Raw genomic sequence first — 25,477 nt, 5'->3', positions numbered from 1 at the left:
GGAGAAAACCCCTCTCTCTACACAGCACTTTCACTGCACAGAGAAAGTGCAAAGAGTAATGGGTATATAAAAAAAATATCAAAACAAAGCAACTCTAGCACTTGCTGTGTAATATGCAGTTGCCAATAACACTTATTCCAGATCAGCGGTCACAGCAGCCTGGCACGAATGAGTGGGCTTATGAAACGCCCTGAAAAGTCCTGAGACTTAGTGGGATGCAGCAAAACCAGCTATCTTTTCCAGACACTGGGAACGTGAAAGATAGCTGTCTAATGCCAGTTCTGAGCCAAGTGCTTGCGATGCGGCGCAGGATTTGGGAAGGGGGTGGTGTACAACATCACCTCTACCTGCTGTGATACTTTAAGGACTTTTGTATTCGCTCACCAAGCGAAAAAACGCACAGCAATTGTGGAACAGACACTGTAGCTTTTGGGGGATGAAAAAAGGAGAGAAGGACTGGGGGCTGATGGATAAAGATTTGAGGGAGATTATGCTTTGCTACATGGCAATTTGTCTAAAACCTCTAACAAAACACAAAAGCAGAGGATTACTTGTAGCAGTTACTAGTGCAGACGAGGCACCCAGACTCTGGAGTAACAGGAGGCACTTACTCTATGCTTTCCGGTGTTCCCGTGAGGACACAGGGCCTGTCTGGCATTCCACCGCTATCTGAAAAACAAAGAATTCACGGGACAACATTTAATTTAATGCAATAATTTACACTCAATTTCTTGTAAATATCTTGCAATATCTAGAAAACGGCATGCAAAATGTCACGGAAAAGATAGCTCTGCCTATATTTCAGTATGAGCCCCAAGAAAGCCACAGTTCCATTTGTACAGTCATTGGCATGTTTCTTCTTTTCTAGTTACTTGAGAACATTAATAAAAGTGGGAGGGACTCCAGCCAAAAGAACATGTTCCTTCTTCAGGACAGAGTGGAACCAGAAAACAGACGGTGCACAGACCTAGAGCATGATCCTAAAAACTTAGCTTTTATTATTGTAAAAAGTATCACTCACACAAGATGACCATTGTATCAAAGCTCATCAAAAAGGAACGCCGCCATCCAGTCCTCAATAAAAGATCATGGACTGGATGGTGCTACTCTTTGTGATGAGCTTCGAAACAATTATCTTGTGAGTAGAATACTTTTTACAATAATAAAAGCCATGTTTTTAGGAGAATTCACTGGGTCGGTGTGCCCCCCTATTTTTTGTGGTTTCAGACTTCCCCAGTCTAAATGAGAGAAGCAAGGCTTATCTATGAAAAGCAGGATGGAAATATAGCCTACTAAATATCTCTGGGGCCACTCTCCAGCACAGGAGATTTTGCGTTTGTCATTATCTGGATAGAGTGGGTAGGGGTTACACCCTCTGACAAGTTTTCTCCTCACTTCCTTGACGTATCACAGAGGCAAGAAGGGGAAACAATTCCCGCAGGATCATGGACAGTATAATATCTTTTGGGGAAATGGAATCCCTCCATAAAACCGTTTCATTTCCGGCACGTGACCGAAAATGCAACACTCCCATTGGTTGTGCTCTGAATCAAACTGTCAAACATACCAATGGCTGTTGTCATAACTGATCACATGTTCAGCATCATGGCAGTTGTAGATTAAACCGAGGCAAAGATGGCAGCTTCCATGGCTGAAAATAATAGGGGGGTTTACTTTGCACAAAAAAAAAAAAAGACAAACTCACCGAGGTGGATGCAGCTTCGTGACCAATGCTGCATCCTGTCCCTACGCCTCTAAGACTGAGAACCAAGCTATTCAAATACTGCAGATCGCTCAGTCTTCAGGCTGTCAGTCGGGGCTCTCGGGCAGCATTCACTGGAGCAACGGGGCTCAGGCTCTCAGTGGTGCGCAGCGAGGATGGGTCAGATGGCGCACAGGAAATCTAGTTGGATCACGACTTTAAAAATCAGGATCTATCCAGAGCCTGAACCTGCTCAGTGATGTCAGCAGACAGCAGGCTTTAGCCCGCCGTCGGCTGAAAACTGGATCCCTAGGAAAAGTAGGGTCACAGTAGCTTTGGCTCTACTTCTCCTTTAAGTACTGCAAGTTTGTCCATAGGGAAATTTCTCCACCCTTTTTAAAATGTTAAAGCAGGGTGGGTCAAGTTATTTTTTTTTTTATAACTGTTAAGAGTATTAGAGGAGTGGTGCTTAATACAACATTAAAACAGTCTTGATTCTAATTTTATACATCACAAAATTACAGCTGAAGGTTATATACTGTAAGCAGATGGGGTTTTACTGTATAGTACATCACTGGCATTCATATTTCAGGCACTAGAAGCTGAAATTAGGTTATTCATGCAGCTTAGGGGTGGAGGAAAGCAAAGGAAGGCTCTAGATTGTATGAAGATTATTGTCCAAGGAGCACACAGGTGATACAGCAAGTTGCAGAACAGGCAATGGATTAATCCCGCTAGCTATGGAATATAGCAGAACTGGGTGGTGAACAAGAGCAGCTAAAGAAAATAACAGATTTTGTGCATTTATAAATTTAGGCATTTCTGCTGGTAAATTGGAGCGTTACTTGCAAAACTCTTGGCGGTAAAAGCTAGCGGTTAAGTGGTGGCCATAAGCAACATTTCAATTACAATAGTGGAGCTAGAGTAGCGGTTCATACTTTGTGCGCCTTCTTTGTACAGCAAGCTTTTTGGGATAGAACCACCAATAACCCAGACTAAGCACCAGAGGGCCCAACAATGTTTTTCCTTGAGATACTCTGTTGGCCCTCGGGTATGCAAGCATACAGGATAGAGCCGGCTCTGTTAACTTTTCTTATTTGCCCAGCTACAGGCAAAAATCACTATGCTTAAGCAATTTTCATAAAATAAGTCCTTCTTTATGAAGAAAAAAAAAAAAACGCTCCACTAGCTGTCCCCCTCTGCTCAATCACTAACCACTTGGCAGACTCCTCTTACCTATCCAGCCCTGCCCAGGCTGCAGCACCGCTCGCCTCTCTTCCAGGTCTCACAGGGGCAGCAGAAGCCATAGGCTCCTACTGCTGTCAGTCAAACTGAGCAAGGGTGTGTGACTTACTGGGGCTGTGTGTGTGTGTGTGTGTGTGTTTATGGAAGTGGTAAGGGACTGCTCTGTGCAATATCTTTGCAAAGAGCAGGCAAGTAGAAGATATTTTTTTTATTTTAGGCCCCAAAAAAGTTACCTTTATTATCACTTTAAGGGCCCAATTCATGCTCTTCCATTGCGTTAAGCCACATTACACATGTTGATTGGAACTCCAATGTACCTTGCTGATGGACATGCTCTGTAATGCACTGTTTCATAATGCAACATGCACCTTTTTGGTAGGTTAGGCAGCCTATACAAATGAATTGGCTTCTATACTGTACATTAAAACGCATGAGTGCCAATGCAGCACAATATTGTGTACGGGTCATCAGAGTTTTGCAGTGCTTCAATGAACACAGACTGTACAGCATCAGACAAACAGCAACATATATAAATGCCGACAGGAAGAATAGGCGCAAAAACATAATAGGGATTTACCTGGCGCAATCTGAATTTTACAGCCAGCCTCCGTTTGGATTCGTGAAATTTGTTCCCCACCCCGTCCAATTACTGGGGAAAAATTGCTAAAGTTAATTGCAACACAAAAACAGAAAAAAAAACAACAATCTGTAGGATTATGCGTTTATATTCTGTCAACACAGACATCAAAGCTTTGTAAAGGCTTCATCTCCACCAAAGAACACAGCATGTCAAACATTGTCATGTAACTTATTTTGAAAGGGCTTTATGAAACCATCAAGAACAGACAGACATCTGCAGGAGTACGCAAAAACAATTCCTATGGGAAGCTTAGAACACCAAATACTTACTGAATCCCACCATTTTATCAGGCACTTTAAATTCTTCTGTCATCACAGTCCTGGAAGATATAAAAACACAAAATGAATTCACAGGGGGGATTACTAAGAACACTGGCAGAGAGCATCCTGGCTCTAAATAATCTTGAATGGCAGTGATACAGGACCATAGCTAGAGTCTATGAGAGGAGAACAGACCCTATTGTATGTCTATTGTGCCTCTTAAAAGAGACTAGATCAGTGGTCTCCAAACTGTGACCCAGGGGACAGATGTGGTCCTTTACTTCGCTGTCCAGCACTTGGAGCACCATTCTTCCCCACTGACACCAATGAAGGGGCACCGCTCCCCCACTGACACCAATGAAGGGGCACCGTTCCTCCCCACTGACACCAATGATGGGGCACCATTCCTCCCCACTGACACCAGTGATGGGGCACCATTCCTACCACAGATACAATGGGCCACTATTTCTCATATCATAACCAATGATGGCACATGGTTTACTCTCAGTCTGACACTTCAAAATGAATACTTGCTCAAATGTTGGCCATGTAAGTTATAATCAGATTGTAAAATCTCCTACAGATTTAGATCGAGACTCTACCTGACTGGATATGAGCATTGTGGGTAGTTGAAAAAAATCCTCACCTTACATAGTAATAGTAGGCTCAGGAGGAGACCGGGTTGCATGGCTGTTAAGTTGAGCCATTGGATTTTTTTTTTACAGAATCGCTGACCTGTAACAAAGTGAAATTGGAAGTTCTGAGGGTACCAACTTTCTAACCTGCATGCTTGCTCTAGGTCAGGGTCTCAAAAGTACTGAGGCGAAACAGCCAGGCGACTAGCATTTAGAGAAGGTATTCCATAAAAAAGGAGCCCCTGCCTTTCCCTCAGTACAATCTTCCATTCATAACTATAGCAGGTACAGGAAAAGAAGTCAAGAGCAGAGCTCCCAAATATAAAAGAAATCAAACCAGTTCTGGCCAAACCGTTAGCATTTGCTGAACAAAGGCCAACATTTAAACATTTATTCAGTCTCGCCTTTTACAACAGATTACGACAAAGGTCCATTACATCACCACGTATGGAACCCTTGCCCTCCTGGTCTGTGTCGCCGAGCTAAAACACTGGCTCCTATAAATCATGGTATTATTGACTGTTCCCCATTTCGGCGAGTGCTCGAGTGTATGAAATCTGTCTATTTCCCCTCCCGTGCTACAATCTCATGCTAGAGTACAGATGGTGGATCAATAAACAATTAGATAGAGATCAATAAGTAATAAAATAGAGTCCGGTGCTTACCTTTGATGTACTAGAGCCCCTAGCTGGTTGCCAACTGTGGGAGAGAAAAAGGGAAAAGAAGAGAAATAATAAAAAAAAAAATTGTTATTTAAGATGAGCCAACTTCATCTTGCTATAAAATAACACACAGACTGCCGGGAGGGTGAGGGTGGCTGGGGCAGACATTTAGGCCCGATATGGATGCATTATGGATTGTGTCACTGGAATAAACATTCTATAAATTGCACAGACCAGCTGGGCAGTCGCTGTGACATTGATCGCTTGCTCTCATGCGAGGGGGGGGGCAGGAAAACATACTGTTAGCCCCCCTCCTCATGTCCCTCACTACATGGGAACATAAAAAAAAACACACATTGAAGAAAAAAAAAAATCTTTAAATCCTCCCCACTGGCCAGCAAATTAAAGATGATGTAAAGATTAGGCAGATTGGTGTACACATTAATACAGGCCAACAGAGGATCTCAAAGACATATGTCTGTTCTCATAAATGCCGATCAATAGCCCAAATAACAGGCAGGGATTTTGCTCTCTATACATAAATGTGTCCGCTGGGAATTTGTTTGGTTAGAGAATTCCTTCTTGTGCGGGAGCCCTATTTATAGTGTGGAATAGTTACAAGGTAATTTACAGCCTTGGCTTAACCAGAAAAAGCCAACAGGTGTGCCTGGTAGAACCAAGTTCGGGTAAGTACACAGGGGTGGTTCTCCTGTATGCATCTCTTGGAGTCAAGTATCATTCAAGGAGCTACAGAACACCCTCAGGCATCCCTATTGAGGACGACGACAGGTTTGGTTGCACAGTAAACTTGACCCTGCTCCTTCCGAGCTTTCCTATTGCTCCTTTAATGTGATGAATGGCCAGATTGACCAACAGCTCTGGAGCAGACCTCGATTTTTAAAGAAAATGTTTAAAGCCCAAATGAACTGTTGTACATCTATTCAGGGAGCACAAAAACAGTGTGCAAAATCAGAGTGTTGGATTTTCTTGTAAAGGAGCTTGTGGTCCCTTAAAGGGGTTGTAAAGGTTTGTTTTTTATTTCCTAAAAGGGTTCCTTTAAGCTAGTGCATTGTTGGTTCACTTACCTTTTCCTTCCCTTTCTAAAAGTTTTTTTTTCTTTGTCTGAATTTCTCACCTCCTCTTCCTTCTCAGTAAGCTGTGCTGACTAACCCCCAGTCAGAACAGCTCAGATTATGGGGGCAAGCTTACTGAGGAACAGGAATTGAGAAATTCAGACAAAGAAAAAAAAAACACATTTAGAAGGGAAAATAAACAAACCTTTACAACCCCTTTAAAGCAGCCTGTTCTGGCTTGTAACTTATAGCCAAGCATTACTGCAATTTGCAAGAGAGCAGTGGTCCCTCTGCAGCAATCCAGCATACCCTCCACTCATGCTGCCAGTCAATTGTTTATCTTTAGTTCTGATTCAGCAGGGAATGAAGCGGGTGGGCATGGCAGACTACTGCAGAGGGAGACTAAGGCTCTCACCCAGATAACAGCCGTTCTCATCTGCAGGCCGATTGTAGGGGAGCTGAGCTTGTTTACAAGCAAGAACTAAATAGTTTAACATTTAATAGGAAGGTTCAATTGGACTTTAAATTTACACTTCCAATAAGCTTGTGTTTTGTGGGCTGCCACATGCATTTTTATACAACGTGTTATTTATTAAAGTGGAATCCCTGCCTTAGTTTACAGCAGCACACAATGAACCCCGTTTTGTGTGCCTGAGGGTCCATTCACACCAAACGCAGTGGGATGCATTTTTAACTACACTCCAAAAAGAAAGAAAGCGAAGAAAGAAAAAAAAAAAGGGAGAAAGCGAAGAAAGAAAAAAAAAAAGGGAGAAAGCGAAGAAAGAAAAAAAAAAAAGGGAGAAAGCGAAGAAAGAAAAAAAAAAAGGGAGAAAGCGAAGAAAGAAAAAAAAAAAGGGAGAAAGCGAAGAAAGAAAAAAAAAAGGGAGAAAGCGAAGAAAGAAAAAAAAAAAGGGAGAAAGCGAAGAAAGAAAAAAAAAAAGGGAGAAAGCGAAGAAAGAAAAAAAAAAAAAGGGAGAAAGCGAAGAAAGAAAAAAAAAAAAAGGAGAAAGCGAAGAAAGAAAAAAAAAAAAGGGAGAAAGCGAAGAAAGAAAAAAAAAAAAAGGGAGAAAGCGAAGAAAGAAAAAAAAAAAAAAGGGAGAAAGCGAAGAAAGAAAAAAAAAAAAGGGAGAAAGCGAAGAAAGAAAAAAAAAAGGGAGAAAGCGAAGAAAGAAAAAAAAAGGGAGAAAGCGAAGAAAGAAAGAAAAAAAGGGAGAAAGCGAAGAAAGAAAGAAAAAAAGGGAGAAAGCGAAGAAAGAAAAAAAAAAGGGAGAAAGCGAAGAAAGAAAAAAAAAAGGGAGAAAGCGAAGAAAGAAAAAAAAAAAGGGAGAAAGCGAAGAAAGAAAGAAAAAAAGGGAGAAAGCGAAGAAAGAAAAAAAAAAAGGGAGAAAGCGAAGAAAGAAAAAAAAAAGGGAGAAAGCGAAGAAAGAAAAAAAAGGGAGAAAGCGAAGAAAGAAAAAAAAGGGAGAAAGCGAAGAAAGGAAAAAAAAGGGAGAAAGCGAAGAAAGAAAAAAAAGGGAGAAAGCGAAGAAAGAAAAAAAAGGGAGAAAGCGAAGAAAGAAAAAAAAGGGAGAAAGCGAAGAAAGAAAAAAAAGGGAGAAAGCGAAGAAAGAAAAAAAAGGGAGAAAGCGAAGAAAGAAAAAAAGGGAGAAAGCAAAGAAAGATTGACGTTTTTGGTCAAAACGTCAATCACAGACATGTTAGGAACACCCACTCTCGCGGGACTCGCAACCCGGAAGCCACGGGTGAATAGCTGTACGAAGGTATGTACAGCATCAAAAAAAACATAATAGGCTTAATCGTATTGTAATGTGGGGGGCCAGTGTAATAAGAAAAAAGTAGTTTTTAGGGTGAACCACCCCTTTAAGCAAGTCTTCGCCATGCCCCACTCGCTGCCTACTGGCTGATTGACAGCAGCAGGAGAGTCAAGGGCTTCCACGGCTGTCTCTGAATCTATGAGGGAGAGAGCCGCTGCCCTTATGCACATCACTGGATAGAGATTGAGCTCAGGCAAGTATAAGGAGGGCTAGAGCTGCACACAGAAGTTTTTTTTACCTAAATACAGAGAAAGCAAAACCTTCAGCTTTTAGAATCGGTCTGAAAAGATGAGGATCAAAGCCTTCATCCAGAAACTAAACACCTGCATGTTGAACATCTACTGTAAGGCTGGGTTCACACTACGGTTTTCCCGTCCGTCAGCCGCATACGATTTATATGGAAAACCGTATGCGGCTGAAACGGACGGGAACGTATGGAACCGCACATATGTGCGTTTTCCATTGACATTAATGTTAAAGGAAAACGTATGCGGTTGCCATACTGTTTTAAAAACGACCGCAAAACCGTGGTTGAACACGGTTTTGCGTACGTTTAAAAAACGTTTTGCCAGCAAATCGTACGCACCCGGATGCATCTGAGTGCATACGATTTGCAATGCATTGTCTATCTATACGTTTTCCCGTCCGTGCCCGTACGTTTTCAATACTGAAATTCTATGCGGCTGACGGACGGGAAAACCGTAGTGTGAACCCAGCCTAACAGATATTGTTGGGAAGGCACACCAAGGTTTACAAATCATAAAATTCTGTTTTAAAAATCTGTGTGTATACAGAGGACATAAAACTATATAGTGTAATACAGTCCTTGCAAAACACCACCATGATGACCTAGAAGACCTTCTTCTCGATCAATTATGAAACTAAATGGCCAATGGAGATTCAGCAGGAATAAACGTATAACAATTCACATATTAGCCAACAAGTGCAAACATACAACCCAGAATTAGAAAAAAAGCCAACTGATTTTGGAGAAATTATCAAGTCAAATCTGTAAATCTAGCAGACAGTGACAGGTCTAGTGGGTTTACAGACTTGACACTACTATACCTACGCCGAAAACAACAACGGTGTGGGGTCCCCCCAAAAGCCATACCAGAACCTTATCCGAGCATGCAGCCCTGCCTGTCAGGAAAGGGGGTGGGGCAAGCGAGCCCCCCCTCCTGAACCGTACCAGGCCGCATGCCCTCAACATAAAGGGGGGGTGGGTGCTTTAGGGCAGGGGGGGCCCTGTGGCCCCCTCCACCCCAAAGCACCCTGTCCCCATGTTGATGAGGACAAAGGCCTCTTCCCCGACAACCCTGAACGTTGGTTGTTGGGGTCTGCAAGGGGGCTTATCGGAATTCGGGAGCCCCTTTAACCTGATTCCCTACGGAGTCATATTAAAATGACATCGGCGGGAACCCTCCGTCCGTCAGACTGGACGTCATATGACGTCCTAGCCTTCTTGGGCAGCTAGGGTGCGCGGCGGCCGCGATGTCCGCCGTGCACCCGCGATTGCCCACAATCACGGCAGTACCATGGATGTGTGTGTAAACACATAGATCCATGTCCTGTCAGCGGTGAGGAGACCGATGTGTGTTCCCAGTACAGAGGAACACACATCGATCTCCTCTTCTTGTGAGTCCCCCTACACCTACAGTTAGAACACACTTTAGGGAACATATTTAACCCCTTCAGTGCCCCCTAGTGTTAACCCCTCCCCTGCCAGTCACATTTACCCAGTAATCAGTGCAGTTTTATAGCACCAATCACTGTGTAAATGTGAACGTGTCAAAGTGTCCGATGTGTCCGCCACAATGTCACGGTCAATAAAAAAAGAAGTAATTCTATTCCCTTATTTGTAGATGCTAGAACTTTTGCGCAAACCGATCAAATACACTTTTTGCATTTTTTTGGCCAAAATTTTTTTTTCGAAGAATACGTATCGGCCTTAAACTAAGGGAAAAAAAAAAAATGTTTAAAAAAAATCTATGATATTTATTAAATCAAAAAAAGTAAAAGATAGTGTTTTTTTCAAAATTGTCGCTCTTTTGTTTATAGCGCAAAAAAAAAAAAAAAACCACGCAGAGGTGATCAAATACCACCAAAAGAAAGATCAATTTGTGGGGGAAAAAGGGCGTCAATTTTGTTTGGGAGCCACGTCGCACGACCGCACAATTGTCATTCAAAGTGCGACAGTGCAGAAATTTAAAAATTGGTCTGGGCAGGAAGGGGGTCAAAATTCCCTGTATGGAAGTGGTTAATAAGGGGGCCCCCATATCCTGGCCACCCACCCCATGTGAATGAGTATGGGGGTACACACACACTACACAGGTTTATAAAGTAATTTATTATGCAGCTCCAGGGGTCTCTTTCTCTCCGGTTCTTCTCCCACTCTCCGGTGCCTTCTTCCTTCTGCCGGGCTTCTCCACTATATTCTTTTAGCTCTTTTACTAGCGGCGGGTTGGACTTCTCCGCAATCTTCCCACTTATCTTCGATATTGACAACGCTTCCTCCAGCTGTAATGCCGGGTGCGCAACGATTTATATAGGCATGGGGCGTGATCACCGGGTGATATTACCCTGCGACACCGCCCCTTATGTCGTCACCACCTGGAGCATAATGGGACTATGACGTCATAAGAGGCCTATATAAATCGTTGCACACACGGCATTACAGCGGGAGAGATCGTCAAATCAACATCAGAAGAAGAGAAGAGGGAAGAAGACGGCGCCTAAGACCGGGCCGCCGCTAGTAAAAGAGCTGGAAGAAGATAGCGGAGGAGCCCGGGAGAAGGCAGAAAGAACCAGAGAGCGGAGAAGAAGTTTTTTTTTTTTTTATTGACCCACCCCCCCCCCAGTGACTGGGTAGGTGTACAATGTACACCATGATCACATAGGGTGGGGGGGCCAGGATCTGGGGGCCCCCTTATTAAAGGGGGCTCCTGTATTCTGATAAGCCCCCTGCCCACGACAACCAACGGCCAGGGTTGTCGGGAAGAGACCCTTATCAACATGGAGACAGGGGCCGCAGTGCGCATCCCTACCCCAAAGTACACCACCACCACAAAGTACCCCATGTTGAGGGCATGTGGGAGGGGGGGGGGCGCGCTCATCCCCAGCCCCTTTCCTGACCGGCCAGGCTGCGTGCTTGGATAAGGGTCTGGTATGGCTTTTGGGGGGACCACATGCCCTTTTTTTGGCGTAGGGGTTCCCCTTTAAATCCATACAAGATCCAAGGGCCTGGTATACTCTTAGAAAGAGAACCAATGCCCGTTTTTTATTTAAAATTTGGTGTCGAATTCCCCCTCATGATTCATACCAAAACGCAGCGGACACAGAGCACTGCGATTACCTGCGGTTATATGCAGATAGTTGCGCCAAATCGTTCCTGGACGCAGTCAATTTTTTCTATCTACACCAAACCGCATGCAACGAAACCGCAGCTAAGCGCAGTGTGTGAATGGGGCCATAGGAAAGCAACGAAACCGCAGCTAAAAGCACCATTCTATCAGTCCGTGTGAAAGGGGCCTTACACAGGTCCTCCTAAAAAATTGTGGTGAGTGTCCCGTGCCTAAAGCCTAATCAATGTATACCTGCAGTGGGCGATCCTATACCTGCTAGTCTCAAGATTTGGAGAGGTCACTCTTATGCTGATCACCATTCTATGTACATGAGAGTCTTTCACTGACAAGACTGCAGCAATCACTGTAGAATGGCCGACTATCAGTGATTCTTTGCTTCCACAGCACTCCTTCAGATAAGGAATACACACACACTGGTACAAGCTGGACCAATATGTAACCATACAATAATAAAAAAATAAATCATACCACAGTTTACCATACCAACTTTAAGTGGCTACTAAGGAGTATATAAAAACAGCAGAAATTTTAGAAGGCATGAGGATTAAGCCATTGCTTAAAGTTACTGTGTGTGAACATACCCCAATTCCATGAAGGACAGCTGTGCTCGGCTCCTGAATTGGCTGAAAGTAGAGATTGGCATAAATCAGGCATGTAAAAGATCCACTGGCTATGTGCAGGTACTTTTGAGGCCGATCATGACTTGGCAGAAATGCAAACCTGATAATGCCAATGGGCTTACTTTTCTACTTTTAGCTAACAAAGCAGACCCACAGTGACATGTTAAGTATGTTAATAGACTTAATGAAAAATAAAAGGCGAATAAGAGTAAAAAATAATAAAAAAAATATATATATAAAAGATAAAATAAGAGGTAAGCTATGTATGTATTGAACAAACTCCTTGTTCTAGCCTCAGGCCAGTTGCATGCCCAGATGTTGCATCTCAGCTGAAGGGGATTGTGGGTGCCACACTGCCACCTAAGTCAATGACTATCTGAAACATCACTTCCCAATTGCCTTCAGCTGTGGTCATTTGACCAAACGCAGCAACCATGTGAGCCACCGTTCTTTCAGTATAGGCAAGCGTTTGGCATTTTGCCCAGCAAAGCTGCCAACGTACATTTAGCCCAGGTTCACACTGATGCGGCGAGGGACACCGCATGCAATTCGCACAGAAATCATAGCACGTTCCTGTGCACATTACATGTAGTGTCTCTGGAGTGCGATTTGAGCCATGGCCTTGTAAATCACACCGCATTTGCACCAAACTCATGTAGGACCCTTTTTTTGTCCGCACCAGAATCAGATCATATAGGTTTCTTGCAAATCGATTTTAGGGCGTCGTTAACATACACTCCACAATTGGTTTGCATGAACGGGTTGCGATTTTGATTTGGTGCGGAATCTCCAGTGAATTCGCACCACATTTAGTGTGAACCAAGGCTAAGGCCTCATGCACACGGGACATTTTTACAGCTGCTCTTAGGGGCGTCCGACAAATAATTCTGCCCGTTGCTTAGCTTCAGCGCTTGAGAGGTAATTTATTCTTTTTTTTTCCTGCCCAAATGCTGCTGCTGTCGGGACACTGTCAATGTTTCCCCCCCCCCCCCCCGACTCTAAACTCCCTTGCATGTTATTCTATATGTCCATGCACTCAGATTTAGCAGCATTTAATGACAGGAGAGTTTAGAGGCAGGAAAAAAACAAAATGACGGTGTATCCAGGAGCAGCAGAATTGGGCAGAAGAGAGAAAAAAAAAAGCTTGGTTTCTAAATGTGTTAACGATGGGCACATTTAGCGCTCGAGGGATGGTTCGTTGCGACAGCTATAATAAATGATAAATATTCTGGTCAATAAAATATCCAAAAACATATAAAAGTGTTATGACACTTTTACAAGCATCAGGCATTTTTTTTTTTGGCCAAAACGCTGCTGCCAGGAGGAAGGCTTGTAGGAGAGTTTAGAACAAGACCTTGAGGTGTAAATGTGGTGAGCAGAAAGGAATAGCGTGCCTCACCATGTTCCTCATGTGATCAGCTGTTGTCAAACAACTGCAGGGCTGCCAAACAATGCCGAGTCACTGCGCGTTCTACAGCTGTGTAGAGAGGTGACACAGGGGATCAGCGACGTCAACTGCAGCCTATTCTCTAGCTGTGTCTCAACAATTGCATGCAGGTAGATTCACTTGCTTCAAAATCGCTCCTGTGCATCATGACAGATGTATGTGCTATTTAATTGTCGACTCCGTCAGCACACATGCACTTATGGTTCAACTACATGGGTGCTCAACCTGTGACCCTCCAGCTGTTGCAGAACTACAAGTCCCAGTGTGTGCATGTCAACAGAAGCACACAGTGCATCTAGGGATTGAGCCCACAGGAGTGCCTTCATAGCAAGCAGCTTGCTATGGGGCACCCCAAGACCCCTTTCACACTGGAGCGGGAGGTGCCTCGGGGGGTAAAGCGCCACTATTTTTTAGCAGCGCTTTAACGCCAATTTCGCAGCGATATTCGGTCGCTAGTGGGGCAGTTGTGTGCAGCAGCCCCCCCCCCCTCTATCCAGTGACGTCAACAAATGAACCAGCCATCTGGGACTCTCCCTCCTGATTGGCTGAGACACAGCAGCAGCACCATTGGCTCCCACTGCTGTCAAACTAAGTTAGCCAATCAGAAGAGAGGGGGTGGGGCCAAACAGCAGCTCTGTGTCTGAATGGACACAGAGCCATTGCCAGCTGCTTGCTAAGGGGGCACTCACCAAAAGGGAGGGGCCAGGAGCTCCAGCCAGGGACCTGAGAAAAGGAGGATCTGGGCTGCTCTGTGCAAATCAATTACACAGAGCAGGCAAGTATAACATGTTTGTTATTTTTTTCTATTAAAAAGGACTTAATCGCTTTAACTGCTTGCCGACCAGCCGTCGCAGTTAGACGGTGGCAGGTTGGCTCTGCTGGGCGAGATCACGTAGATCTATGTCATCTCGCCGATCAGCCAATAGGGGTGCACGCGCGCCCCCAGCTCTCCCCTGACGCCGACGCGTGTGCCTGCCGGGCAACCGCAATCGCTCGTTACAGAGCGAGAACCCGGGTGCTGTGTGTGTGTAAAGACAAAGCTCTAGGTCCTGTCAGGGCGAGAAATGCCTGTCTGTTCATACAATGTATGAACAGCGATCAGTCATTTGCCCAAGTCAGTCGACCCCCCCCCCTTCATTTAGAACCACACCCAGGGAACATACTTAACCCCTTCCCCGCCCCCTAGTGTTAACCCCTTCCCTGCCAGTGGCATTTTTATAGTAATCAATGAATTTTTATAGCACTGATCGCTATAAAAATGGCAATGGTCCCAAAAATGTGTCAAAAGTGTCCGCCATAATGTCGCAGCACCGAAAAAAAGAAAAAAAAGCTGATCGCTGCCATTACTAGTAACAAAAAAAATAAAAAACGCCATAAAACTATCCCCTATTTTGTAAACGCTATAACTTTTGCTTGCGCAAACCAATCAAATGCTTATTGCGATTTTTTTTTTTTTTAATGAAAAATATGTATCGGCCTAAACTGAGGAAAAAAAATAGTTTATATATATATTTTTGGGGGATATTTGTTACAGCAAAAATGAAAAAATATAATCCCCCCCCCCCCCCCCCCCATTATATACAGCCATCACATCTAGTCCCGATACTGGTCACATGTTCAAAATGAAACAAAAAACAACCTTCAGAATACAGAGTAAAAATAAAATATAAAACGGTATGAAATTGTCATATACTGTATTTATTGGTGTATAACACTCACTTTTTTTACCCTGAAAATAGAGGGTAAATTGTGCCTGCGTGTTATACGCAGGGGGCTGTGGAAAGTTTTTTCCTGAGACTTCCCTCTTAAAGTTAGAGTGCGTGTTATATGCCGATAAATAGGGTATATAAATATCTGAAGGCAACTCATTATTATTCTTTTGGTAATAACATGGTGTGGGCATATTTCTGCCAGTCACAGGCTGTGTCACACCCCTCCAACATGTGCGTCTTAGAATAAGAGGGAGGTAAAGCCTCTGTTAATCTGCATGCAATACCCCACCCCATTGTGTCTAGCTGGTTTGTGGGCTGTTATTTACCACTGTGTATATACCCACGTGTGTGACTTTATAGTCACATGGGCTGCTCAGATGTTGTAGGGAAGAAATGCTCAACATAGAAACTCACTGAACACTGAGCATGTGCAGAGTTGCTACAACAGCTACAAAATCCTTAGCTGAACTGGGGACATGAACAGAAAAAGGCACCAACGACCTGTAGGGAAGCATCGACCTATATTCATAGGGTAGTGATGTTTTTTGCCGTTTCACGGGCACACGCAATTTTTAAGGTTTGACATGTTGGGTATTTATTGGGCATAACCTCATCTGAACTATGTAGTTTGCAGCTAATGTGGAGCAATTCATCCATACCATAGTGCAGGGATATGCAATTAGCGGACCTCCAGAACTACAAGTCCCATGAGCCATTGCAGGACTCTGACAGCTACAAGCATGATACCTAGAGACAGAGGCATGATGGGACTTGTAGTTTTGCAACAGCTGGAGGTCCGCTAATTGCTTATCCCTGCCATAGTGCTTCTATAGAAGTAGTGAAGTTGTCTAAAGCTGGGCTCATATTTGTGCATTGTGGAAATGTGCACAAAAATCACACGTGTTCTCACAACTTGCAGTTTACTTAAATCTTAAGCGAGTTGTAAACGCAGACTTTTTTTATCTTAATGCATCAAGATACGTGTGTAGCAGCCCCCCCCCCCCACATTACTTACCTGAGCCCTCCCTCTCTCCCCCCCAGTGATGTCCACAAATGTCCAAGTCATCCAGGACACTCCTGTTCAGCTAAGACACCGCAGTGGTGCCAATGGCTCTCGCGGGTGTCAAAGTCAGCTAACCAGGGAAGCGAGAGGGGGCGGAGCCAGAGTGGGGCTTAGTGTCTGAATGAACACACCGAGCTGTGACTCAACTCAGATGCCTTCATAGGGAAGCTGCCGACTGTGGGGGCACTAGAAAGGAGGGAGGGGCAGGAGCAGCCATGAGGTATCCGAGAAGAGGAGGATCCGGGTTGCTCTGTGAAAACCCAATTGCACAGAGGTGGCAAGTATAACATGTTCGTTATTCTTATTTATATATTAAAACAAACCTTTACAAACACTTTAATTACATCCCCAAAACATCTTGCCAACACATGATTTTGCATGCGCCAAACTGCAAGAAAAAAAAAAAGTGTTATGCACTTCCTTCATGTGCATAGGGCAGCCCATTCAAATGAATAGGCTGGCAGTCCTAAATGCGACGAGTATACTAATGCAAAACTGCACAAAAACATGCACGATCACACCTGCATAGGTAAGAATGGAGCCTAAGTGGGCACGCTGCTCAAATCCCACCCCCTATGAATAAGCTCTGAAGCACTCGACTTTGAGGAAGAATTAGGGCTCATTTACACATTGAAGTGCCAACCACTTAAACATGCTTTTATGATGTGTTTTTGATGCTTCTGTGGTGCTTCAATGAAGCTTTGTTGAAGCGTGGCAGATGAGGACGCGTGCGGGTCTCCTGCAATTTCTAAGGCAAAATGAATGCCTCCCATAAGCTGAAGGTGTTTCAAGCGAGCTGTACGCCAACCAGGACTGTAAGCCAACCATTTTATTTAGGGACAGGGGTTTTGACATTCCCAGAGCTTTAACAAAGCACGTCTAAAGCCTTGTTTTGAAGCAATTTTAAACCAACCCTTATTCTGCAGTGAGCTTGTTAAAATGGAACTTTACCCAAAGAGAGGACATTGCGCCTTTTCTTTCTCCTCCTTCCCCTCTACCGTATTTGTGATTTTTATTTATTTTTTAAATAATTAATTCCACCTCTAGGTGAAACTTTAGATTTAACCCTCTATTAAAACAAACAGGGCTCAAATGTAATTTATAGTTGATAGCAAGATCTGCCAGCACAGTACAGATAGTCAGCCCTCAAAATTACACTCTCCTGCTCGCATTTTGCGAGTAAATTTTGAGGGCTGGCGAGTGTGGGCTGCCTGGGAGCAGGGGGGGGGGGGGCGAGCAAGGAGAGGAGAGTCGAGTCCTAGCTGATGTCGCCGCCGCCTGTTTGTTAATAGCGCTGAGAACATTACAGCTTTCAATTCAATAGCGGTGTTGCCCGCCGCGCGCGTCATATACAGCCCCTCCCCCTTGTCCGGGCACTTTGAGACAGATCACCCAGGATTGGACGAGTGATCTGTCCATCAAAGTTTCCCGGACAAGGGGGAGGGGCTGTATACGACGCTCATGGCGGGGAAAACAGCTATTGAATTGAAAGCTGTTCCCCGCGTTTTGAACAAACAGGTGGTGGCTCCGGCTCCTCTATCTTACCAAGCACAGGTAGGCTGTGATATGGGGACATTTGGCTATGATATGGGGACACCTGGCTGCAATGGTAGACATGGGCAGGCTGCATTTTTGGGCACGGATAAAGTTGTTAATTTATGAGGGCGTGTCTGGGGGCGGGACATGGTAGGAGTTGGGCGGGGCAACTGGTGGCGAGTACGCCTTGAGGCCTGGCTAGTAGCTTAGGACTTTAAATTTTGAGCCCTGGGGTTAGTTATGGAAAAAATTAAAGCTGGCCATGCACCCAAAGATATTTTAGCTTTTAGCTAAAATCTTTAGCTTTCATGTTCAGCCTGCAGACTGAACTAAAATCGAACAGATTCCTGCATCCACACTAAAGAGATGGACAAATTTCCAAGTCTATGGACAAGTCTATTGTACTGTGCCAGCGATACTCAAACAGTGCCCACATTGGATAGGATACCTGTACAATTTGGCTGACAATTTTTCCAAAGGATGTTGGGTGGAGTGGTGCCGGCAGAACCACCCACCAATTTAATTCTAGCCTGTTCATTGCTCAGTGTACTGCCAGCTCCATTACCTGGCTGAGGAAAATTTCAGTTTTGTGGTTTGCAGAACACAGCAAGTAAAATGGTAACACACACAGCTATTTTTTTTTTTTTTTAATTATAGTATTAAAAAAAAAAAAAAAAAAAAAAACGTAACAAAATATGAAGTAGGTGTTATTCCAATTTGGCTGCAAAAGTGGAAATCTACTTTAAGCCTGCCCACGGGCACAGCATGGTATTGTCTACATTGCAGTCACGGGCTCTGCTCACTTGCTGAAGCTATTTTGGAGGAGAAGGTGTCATTCTCTCTGCTGGATTTTTCCACATTTATTGTAATCTATTAGCAGATCTTGCCATTTGTTTTTTCCCCATGCAGACAAAGCTGTAGTGGCGCCACTCCATCCAAACCCTTGTTGTTGTTAATGTGGATACCTGACCAACATTGCAGGAGAGGTATTAGTTTCCTATTCTTTCAATCTCCCCTGGGATCTAATAAGAAGCCACACAACAGGTACAGAAGCATTCACCACTCAGGTGTTGAGCTCTATGAAACTCTACTGCAACCAGTGCTCAGTAAGGGAAACTATGGCTGGGGTTTTTTACATGCGGCAAAATTGTCACACATCTGATAATAAATTCTCAATTAGATCACTTTTTAGAGGTGCGTGACTGGCAGAGGCAATAGAATCCCTGCTGGTTGTAAATGCCCCACCAACACACCGCAACCACCTGCATTGGAGTTTGCAGCATGTCACCACTTCGAGTTTGGGGATCAGCACGAGGAAGCATAATCATTTTTGCCATGGACGTGACACCAGCCGTCCCACTATAATGGGACGGCTGGTGATGCAGCAGTGACACAACAAGGTGAGGGATGTGGAGTTAGCTGGCGAGTGGATGCCTGCTAACATGCATTGGCAGGATGGATGTAAAAGGACAGGCGCTCTTTAAAATGTAAGGACTTATTCTTGCTGGTAGTTGGAATCTTTAATATTTCCAAACAAAATGAAAGTTTCCTATTTAGAATAATAAGCGGTCAGGTTGGTAAAACAGCAATATCAGAACCAATTCACTCCTACAATTTGTAGTATACATAGATTTGCAAAACAATGGGATAAAGGAATATTCCTGAACTTTGTTTTATCTCATGGTTACTGGGCAATTGTGTGATGCATCAATACAGGTTATCTCAGCTTGGATTCATTGAATGAGATTACCAAAAATTTTAATATTGCAGAATATACAGCCTCATGCTACATAACCAAGCTCCATTCCATGCTGAATAATCTAAATTATTAATGTATCTTAAATAGAAAACATTAGATAAAAACAATAAAATAAAAAAATGCTGTAAATCATTGATTTATATCCACCCCATTTGTGTTTGACCATTCAGATATTAGATGAACCGTCGCGATCAGCTCTAGAAAGCTGAGCACAAGCCATCAGATCGTATGATCACTTCAAACGCGTTTTTTGGGACATTTTCTGATTGTGTTTACAGACCTCGCAACTGTATGCTGGCCCTTTGTTTAGAAAGTTTGGAGACCCCATTATAGACTAATCTCCATGTTCCAGTAAGTGTCGCTCCTACTGGTACTGCATAATAATTCTATATTCTGGGAACAGTCACTTATATTCTTGTATTATGTACTTGATACTGTACTTTATCGAAAAAACTCAAAATGTTACCTATAATAAAAAATAAAAATAAAAACTAGGTTCTAACCCTTTATCATTATTCAAACCAAAAGGGTTTTGGCTGGACAGATATTGACTATTAGAATGGCATCATACAATTCTTTAAAATGGTGAGCTGCAATGATCGAATAGATGGGGATGGGACCAATGTGTGTGCTTTAAAACTAATATTTACAACTATCTTCTAGGTCAGTGATGGGGAACCTTGGCACCCCAGATGTTTTGGAACTACATTTCCCATGATGCTCAACTACACTGCAGAGTGCATGAGCATGATGGGAAAGGTAGTTACAAAACATCTGGGGTGCCAAGGTTCGTCATCACTGTCCTAGTTGTTAAAGTTCAGTGCCACCTGTCTTTGTTAAAGACTAGAATCATGCCGCATACACACAATCATTTTTCGGCATGAAAAAAAAACGTTTTTAAAAAATGTCATTTAAAATGATCGTGTGTGTGTGCTTCACATCATTTTTCGGGTTCTGAAAAACTACATTTTTTTCCGAGCATGCTGCATTTTTTAACAACGTTTTAAACGATGTTGTTTTTCGGGTTGTAAAAAATGATCGTGTGTGGGCTAAAACGACGTTAAAAACCCGCGCATGCTCAGAAGCAAGTTCTGAGGCAGGAGCGCGCGTTCTGGTAAAACTACCGTTCATAATGGAGTAAGCACATTCATCACGCTGTAACAGACAGAAAAGCGCAAAACTTATTTTACTAACAAGGAAACAGCTAAAGCAGCCCCAAGGGTGGCGTCATCCGCATGGAACTTCCCCTTTATAGTGCCGTCGTACGTGTTTTGTACGTCACCACGCTTTGCTAGAGCATTTATTTTTATTTTTTAACAGTGTGTGGGCAACGTCGTTTTAATGATGAAGTTGGAAAAACTTTGTTTTTTCTACATGCCGAAAAACGTATTTTTTCATGCCGAAAAATGATTGTGTGCACGTAGCATTAGAGTTCAGAATAACCAAAGCATAAAAATGTACCTAGAAATCACGACCATATATCCAAAGGCATTTGATCACATGACCAGCCTATGGGAATTTTAGAGAAGCAGCTTCTGCAGGGAAGGCATTTAAAATCTTCTGCTACCTTTTATTATTTTTATATACAATTAGTTAAAAATGCTGGAACAAAAGTGCAAAAAGTTATATTCATGAATACTCAAAGGATGAAGTCAAAGCAGGCATACAAAGAATCAGAGTAGATGAAAAGAAACTGTAGATAATATGAACAAGGTCAGTGCAAATGAGATACACCAACCTTGTGGGAGACGGAGTATGGGGTTACTACCTTTTAGGACACAGGGAAAGTAAGTTCATATTTGAAAGCAGGTCCATTTTAATGGACTTATACGTTTTATTTTTCTTCAGAGCATTATTTCTAAGGATATGTAGGACACAATATTTATACCAAACCACCATTATATTTATAATCACACAAAAAAAAAAAAAAAAAAGTCTTCAAATGGAGAAAATTTGAAAACACAATCCCAAAGGACATAAAAAAAAAATAAAAATAAAAAACACAGGTCATTAAACCACACAATAGTGTACAACAATGCCCATTAAAACAAAGATTCAAGGGCATACACATGTACAAGATACCACTTTAAACCCCGATCTGGACCAACAAGAACGCCTTCTTTTAAAGTGTCGGTTCACTGAACAAATGTTTCATACTTTTGGTAGACTTCGTCAGGTCAGTCAGGTTGGTCTGCCTCTTTACCAAAGCAATAGGATGCTTTGTGTTGTGTCAACAAAAAAAAAATAAAAAGTATACTTGTACCAACAATAAAACCAATTTAAGAGTTCGAGGGACACAGGAAAAGACTGCTGGGCTATACAGCTACCTACATGAGGACTGGACACTGGCAAACAAAAAACAGCCCAATATAGCCCTTTCCATTCCCAACATGCCTAATTTGGTGTAAAAGTAATACAAGGAGCATGATTACAGTCCGAGGAATCAGACCTCAATGAACGCCAAGAAATCAATTTAAAGCCAGCACAAAAATAAAAAATAAATGGTCTTGGATGTTCATTGAGGGAAAGAATTCAGAGACGGTCAGAAAGTCCAAAACCGACTTGAGGGCTGGGCAACAGCAACAAAAAAAATACGTTTACAAAACGGAATAGATCTGGTTGATTTCTAGGGGAAATTTCTAGACCAAAACGAAAACACTCACAGCCTTGAAGTTTTGGATGGGGAAAATTACCCCTTTTTTGGTTAGGAAACTGTAAAACAGGTTGGAATAGAAGCCCTAGAATTGTTTAGCCACAGGTACTATAGAAGACTTGCAAGAGCTGCATGGAGATCGGTTCAGTGACCCCCCATCATAGCGACCTTTTGGTCTGCGGCGTTTAGTGAAATATACACAAGACTCCAGTTGTCACTTACGACACTTCCAGAGCTGGCCCTGCTAGGGGTTCACGAGGATGCACATCGCTCTCACCACTTGAAATTGCTCCTCTCCCATCTTTTATTTTATGCCAAGAAGGAAATTCTCCTAAAAGGGATCGCCCCTTCCCCTCCGTCCCTTTCCTCCTGGGAGGTGCAGATTGAGGCTGCCCTACCTATGTATAGGATCACGTACATTAAAGGGGTTGTAAAGTTACAATTTTCTTTCCCTAAATAGCTTCCTTTACCTTAGTGCAGTCCTCCTTCCATTTTGCTTTTAAATGTCCTCACTTCCTGTTTTGTCTAACTACACACAGTAATGTGAGGCTTTCTCCCTGGAGTGTCGTGCTCGCCCCCTCCCTTGGACTACAGGAGAGTCAGGAAGCCCACTAACACACAGCTCCTTTCTCCATCTGCAACGTAGAGAGCGTCCTAAATCTCCTGTAGTCCAAGGGAGGGGGCGAGCACGACACTCCACAGCAGGGAGAAAGCCTTGCATTACGGTGTGTAGTTACAGACAGAAGAACAGGAAGTGAGGATTTCTCAGAAGAAATAAGGAAATTTAAAAGCAAAATGAAGGATGAAGTAAGTGAAGGAGCACTGCACTAAGGTAAAGGAAGCCATTTAGGAAAAATAAAAAAATTGTACCTTTACAACCCCTTTAATTGGGGTTGTCAGTGGAAATATGAAAAGGTATGGGCTCCCTGGACCCTCACCTAGTATCCCCCCCCCCCAGATACCTACTTTTCTGTTGATCGCTGGGGTGGTGTGTTTTACTGTTGGTTTGACTCCTGTAAGGATCGTTTACTGTGTATTACCCGTCTCATGAATACTGTACAATTACTGTATATGCTGCCTGGCCTAAGCTGCATTTCGGTATGTGACTGTTCTACTCTGCATGTATTGTACCGTGTCAATTGGTATGCTGTTATCAATCCTTTTTACACAAAAAAATCTGAAGAACTTGCAGGTCGCAAGGTAGGGCTTGCCAGATAGAACAGGATCTTGGAAAGAATCTAAGGGGATCCTTAAACACAGGCACTTTTCCCACAGGGATCATCAGTGGTTTGTCGAGACTGGTTTTGTTGGATCCACACTCATGGCTCTAAACCTGAAAAGCGCTTTGCAGTTGGCACCATAATGCAAGGCCCATGGCCCCTGAAGGTCACAATCCAAGAAAGCCTCACAATTGTCTGTCCAGTGAAGGTCTGGGTACAGCCCCCAAAGCTACTGCAGAGGAACCAGGTAGCTGCATACAGAGACAGAGATAAAAACATAACTTTTCCCAACAGAAAGGAAGTGTCCATCCTCCTAAAATACTGGCATACGGAGTAGAGGGGGGGGGGGGTATATAAATCACGCTGGTCACTTTTTTGTTTTCCACTGTCCAAGCCCTCTATAGGCTGCTGAATAATTCAGTATCTGAATTCCGGTGTACCTCGGTGAACAAGAAAGTGTGCATTGCCCAGTATTATATACACGCATACATTCTCGTGCATGGAGAGCCAACAGCTGCTCTCCAAACATCTGCAGTCACCAAGCATGGGCCTCTTGCTGCAGGAGACTCCGTGCAGGGCCGTGTAACTAGACAACTTGGAACAGCATTAAAAATATAATAGGATCAAATGACATGGCACATGTTATTTATACACTCCACACGCAGTTGGCTCAGGGCTAAAGGTGAGTAAACAAAGCAGTGACAAATGGCAGAAGAAAGAACAGTTCCAAATCCCTGCAATCTTTACATTACACAAGCTGAGGCTTTGCAGTGGTGAAAGAGTTGCAAGGGCTGGAAGAGAAGACAAAATTCCCAACAGAAACTAGCAAGCCACGGGCTACCAGACTGCTCAGACTAAATAGCCTGCAGTGCAGAAACCAGGCATGGTGGCTTGTTCACTCTGGTATTTGTGGGTGTTCTGCAAAAGCATAATTGTCCAGCCCCCCCCTCATTGGCTCACTGACTGATCGACAGCAGCGGGGGCCAATGGTGCCCGCTGCTTTATCTTAGACGAACAGGAGGGAAAGTCTCAGGCGACCAAGGCGCTGTAACGAGATGGGGCTCAGGTGAGTATTAGGTGGACTGATGGACACTGAAGGTTTTTTGTTGTACTGTATAGAATGCATTAAGAAAAACACCTTCCGCCTTTAGAATCACTTTAATAGGAACCTGAATGGCAATAACCAATGCCAGTTAGCGTTTGTTTTTGTCATATCCTGTCCCTTTAGACACAGGACAAACGTTCACAGATTCCCCCCTCGCTAGTCATTGGTGGAATTCTGTCTCAAGGATGCAAAGTGGGGGCAAACTTCCCCACCCAGCACATAATATCTGGAACAAGTTCCAAACCCATCTCTAAACTAGTTCAGTGCCTTGGCTGGAGCTCCACATTAAAGTCTGTCAGGAAGGAAATGTTTAGTGCCACACAGTTATGAGCCTTGGCACAAACATTTATGACCTCTGCCACCACCCTGCTTCTGTGTACTGTGGACACCAGCCAGTGCTGTAACAAGCACATTGGCAATCACATTATACATTATTACACAACACATTTTAGCGTATCGTTTTATGGCGCACACACAGAAGGCTGTGCGTTTCATAGCTTTAGGGGAGGCGAGTGTAAGCAGCAAGTTACACTTCTGTCTGTGTGGTCCTTCAAATAGGCATCAAGTACAAATGTACTTTAAATTATAATAATAAAAAAACAAATAATTACTTTTTCTTCTTTAAAGTGGTATTCGGAAACACAATTTCTAGTATTAACCACCGTGGATAAATAAAATGTTGAAAATAAAAGTTTTTATTTCAAATCAGATTTTTGTGAATTTTTAGCAAATTTTAAATAAATGCTTTTGGCGTAAAAAATCTAAAAGATGGTTTTCTATTTAAGACGCATAAATAATTTAGTTTATTGAGCATGAAATGGAGCCAAGTTATGTAGCATAAGGCTGTAAATTCTGCAATATTAACATTTTTGGTAAACTCATTCAATAAACCCAAGCTCTGCAAGCTGAGATGACATGCACTGCATTGATGCATTCACACAATTTCACAGTAACTATGAGGTAAAA

At 43.2% G+C, this 25,477-nt stretch overlaps 1 protein-coding gene across 3 annotated transcripts in view; it reads right to left on the bottom strand.

The window, feature by feature from the left end:
* The window catches only part of FUBP3 (far upstream element binding protein 3), a 106,280-nt gene that overhangs the window by 60,653 nt on the left and 20,150 nt on the right, over positions 1 to 25,477 (bottom strand). The window contains exons 3-7 of one of the 3 annotated variants that reach the window (XM_040324654.1): positions 11,978 to 12,019; positions 5,148 to 5,181; positions 3,857 to 3,906; positions 3,525 to 3,596; positions 612 to 669 (exon numbers count right to left, since the gene is read on the bottom strand). In XM_040324654.1, coding sequence (XP_040180588.1) covers positions 612 to 669; positions 3,525 to 3,596; positions 3,857 to 3,906; positions 5,148 to 5,181; positions 11,978 to 12,019 — 256 coding nt within the window. The remainder of the gene's footprint in view (positions 1 to 611; positions 670 to 3,524; positions 3,597 to 3,856; positions 3,907 to 5,147; positions 5,182 to 11,977; positions 12,020 to 25,477) is intronic. The other 2 variants (XM_040324656.1, XM_040324655.1) reach the window with 2 other exon arrangements.

The sequence above is a fragment of the Rana temporaria genome, chromosome 9 (genome assembly GCF_905171775.1).
Source record: "Rana temporaria chromosome 9, aRanTem1.1, whole genome shotgun sequence".
In the NCBI taxonomy this organism is placed as follows: Eukaryota; Metazoa; Chordata; class Amphibia; order Anura; family Ranidae; genus Rana; species Rana temporaria.
Note: the sequence above shows the minus strand (reverse complement) of the source record. Positions and strands in the feature narration are given on the sequence as shown.